This window comes from Gobio gobio (genome assembly GCF_949357685.1).
Source record: "Gobio gobio genome assembly, chromosome: 16".
Lineage (NCBI taxonomy): Eukaryota > Metazoa > Chordata > Actinopteri > Cypriniformes > Gobionidae > Gobio > Gobio gobio.
Window position 1 is genome coordinate 30859316 of NC_137109.1, and position 2947 is coordinate 30862262.

Consider the following 2947-nt stretch of genomic DNA (forward strand, 5'->3'; position numbering starts at 1 on the left):
CCTACCAATGCCAATGGTGTTGTAATCTTTTGTAAATCAAATATCCATGTAATGAAGAGGATTTAATAGAGGAGTATATCAATTTATTCACTGCACTGCTGATAGCACTCCATTTGTAAACTGTACTATTACTTAAAGCAGGTGAGAACGAGCACCCTGATGTTTACTAAGCAAAAAGTATCGAAGAACAATTAAAAAAGATCACAAACCAGGGTAATGAAATTATATTATGAATTATAGAAACAATATTTTGATATGTAAATAGACAATTTTCTATGCAAGTAATTTCACAAACTCAAAGCATATTTGGAAACCACATTTACTTGACTTCAGATATATTAAGGACAATGCAGGACGTTTTCTTTTGCCATATGCTATAGAAACAGCCTTTCCCTCTGATATTTTACATCCAAAATACTTCATTTTAAAAATCATCAACAGGTTCTTCATTTTCCAACCAGTCCCCATGAAAATAGAAATGTAAAGAATAATTAAAACAGCTGGATAAACTTGGTTATCATCAAATAGATCATATAAAATATACACTTTGCATTTTCTTGTGTACAATTAACAGATTTTCTTTTGAATTGTTTGCAGGCGAGTTGTAGAAGTGTATACCGGACCGGTCATAAAAAAGCAGGGACTTAATTTAATTTATTTATATTAATTTTGCATCACAGTGCATTTCTGATGCATATATGTGGCATTCATCAAAATACTATCAAGTGCACAAAATGATCCAAAATTGGCCCTCATGATTAAATCATGCTCATATGTAAACCATTATCATTTTACTTTTACCAGAACACATTGAGCAGAAAGCAGGGTGAAAACCCCTCAACTTACACACCAAAACCAACCTTCAGCACACATAATCGGAAATAAAGTATACACCACAGACAATTCAGCCCTGCACCCAGTATCATCAACATTTCAGCTCTGTGTCACAGTACCAACACAGAAACCATGAAGTCAATCAGTCATTATCAGAGTCTTTAGGAGGCAGAAATGTCAAGGAATCATGAAAGTCGTGTCCATACGGCCGGAGTCTGTAGACGCCATACATCAAGACCTGTATCTGGCTCTGAGACATGCCACCAAAAGTGATGGCCATGTCAGAACAACATGCCTCCACGACGTCAGCTGGGTTTTGGCCCATGCTGTCAGAAATCAAGGAGCTGGCGCTCTTCTTGTTAAAAAGCTCTTTGCCTTCCGCATCCTCTCCGTTTTCAGCGAGCACCCCACTGTACATCAGACAGGTGGCGAGCTGCTTTTCTTCGGACATCTTCCACAAGGCATGCCCTCGCCCTGGGCATTTGTCCTCATCTTTTAACATCTCTATCAGCCTCCTCACTGACTCGTAGCTCAGCACAATCCCGCTGTCATACTCCACATAATCCAGCTCTCCAGACTTTTCCGTGTGGCCAGTGTAAAACGGCTGGCTTGAATCTTTATCCAATACCAAATACTTGAGGTTCTCTATAATTGCGAATGTGGTGGGCCGGGCAATGAAGAACCAGCGCAGGTCTCCAGCATTCTCATAGGCATGTTTGATGGCTTTGACCAGCCTAGCCCACTCATCCTGCTCCTGTAGGTCAATCGCCTCTAAAGCTTTGGAGGATTCGGACGTGTAGAACGCAGCTTTGTCGCAGTGTTTGGCCCAAGTGTCGTTGGCTGTCACCCAGTGGACGAGGAGCTTGGGAGTGACCATGATGAGACAGTACACGCGAACCTGCCGGGTGAGTTCAGACATCTCACCCCCTGATAACTTTTGTAGTTCATCTTTGCTGAGAGGTTTCAGATGATGGTGGAGATGCTGATGTCTTTCTGGACGGGTTCCTGGATTAAAGGTCTCAAAGTAAGTCATCACCAGGCAGAATATACCCCCTAGGATCATCCCTTTCATAAACGAACTGCCCTCAGACATCATGCTGGAATGTAATACCCTGTAATAGATTAAAATGATGAATAAAAATATAATGATTAGAACAAAACTAATGGCAGATTGTGCTCTAATGACACATGTTCAGCAATAAAAACAAAAATCTTATATTAACTCTCGAGAGCGTATATGATGAGAACTTCAATTTTGTTTCTGGTGACAATACAAACATATTTCCACAAAGCAGCTTGTCAAGCAGTCAAGTTTACTGAATACTGTTTACTTCATACTCAAGAAGCTACCTGTGAAAACAACCGACTAAGTTACATCTAACTAGAACACACTATAGTGTTTATAAACGCTTAACCAAAACTACACATTCTAAAAATGTATGAGTTATAATCTGATATCTCTCAAGAACCGCAGAATAGTGCTTACATTTAAACGCGACACGTCGCATTCAGTTCCGGAAAACCACAAAAAAATGTAGTCAGTTCTGGAGTCAGTTTTACTTGTCCACCCTGAAATGTTTTTGCACGGAATAAGGTAAGAAAGCTGGTTACAGTCCAGTGCGACTGTGCGAACGACTGCATTCTAGGCTAGAAAAACACGGATGTTTAAACGGATGTTTAAACCGAACGATAGGCACTATGGGAAATGTTGTCCATTTGTGCTGTCTCTCGCCATGTGCCTCGTTGGGTTGAGACGAACACGGTCATAAAAACTACAAACTTCGTTTTCCTGTACGTAGACAAGTGCGGAAATGATGTGCTTTAAAAGTTTGAACCACTTTTATGTTAAAGGGTAACTAAACCCCTGCTCAGAGCTTAACTCCACCCACTGGCAATTTTCAAAAAATGCTGGAAAAGTGGGCAGAGCCCGGCGGACACAGAGGTGACGAACCGAGGGCGGGGCTGAGCGGAGGGCGTGCACCTGAGACCCGCAGTGACGGATTGTTTGACAGCTGTCAGACTCGCGAGTTGCAAAGATGGAGAATGACTGGAGTGACGCCAGCTTTGCAACAGAGCGGTCATTTCTCCTACCTTCACCTGAAGTGGAGGAGGG

The 2947-nt window shown here is 41.6% G+C and overlaps 1 protein-coding gene across 1 annotated transcript; it reads right to left on the reverse strand.

The window, feature by feature from the left end:
- Positions 1-209: 209 nt before the first annotated feature.
- c1galt1c1 (C1GALT1-specific chaperone 1) lies at positions 210-2684 on the reverse strand. The gene is made up of 2 exons (XM_079838377.1): positions 2321-2684; positions 210-1946 (listed from the first exon to the last, which is right to left on the reverse strand). Coding segments are annotated over exons 1-2 (972 nt in total). The 5' UTR covers positions 2323-2684; the 3' UTR covers positions 210-976.
- Positions 2685-2947: the final 263 nt, after the last annotated feature.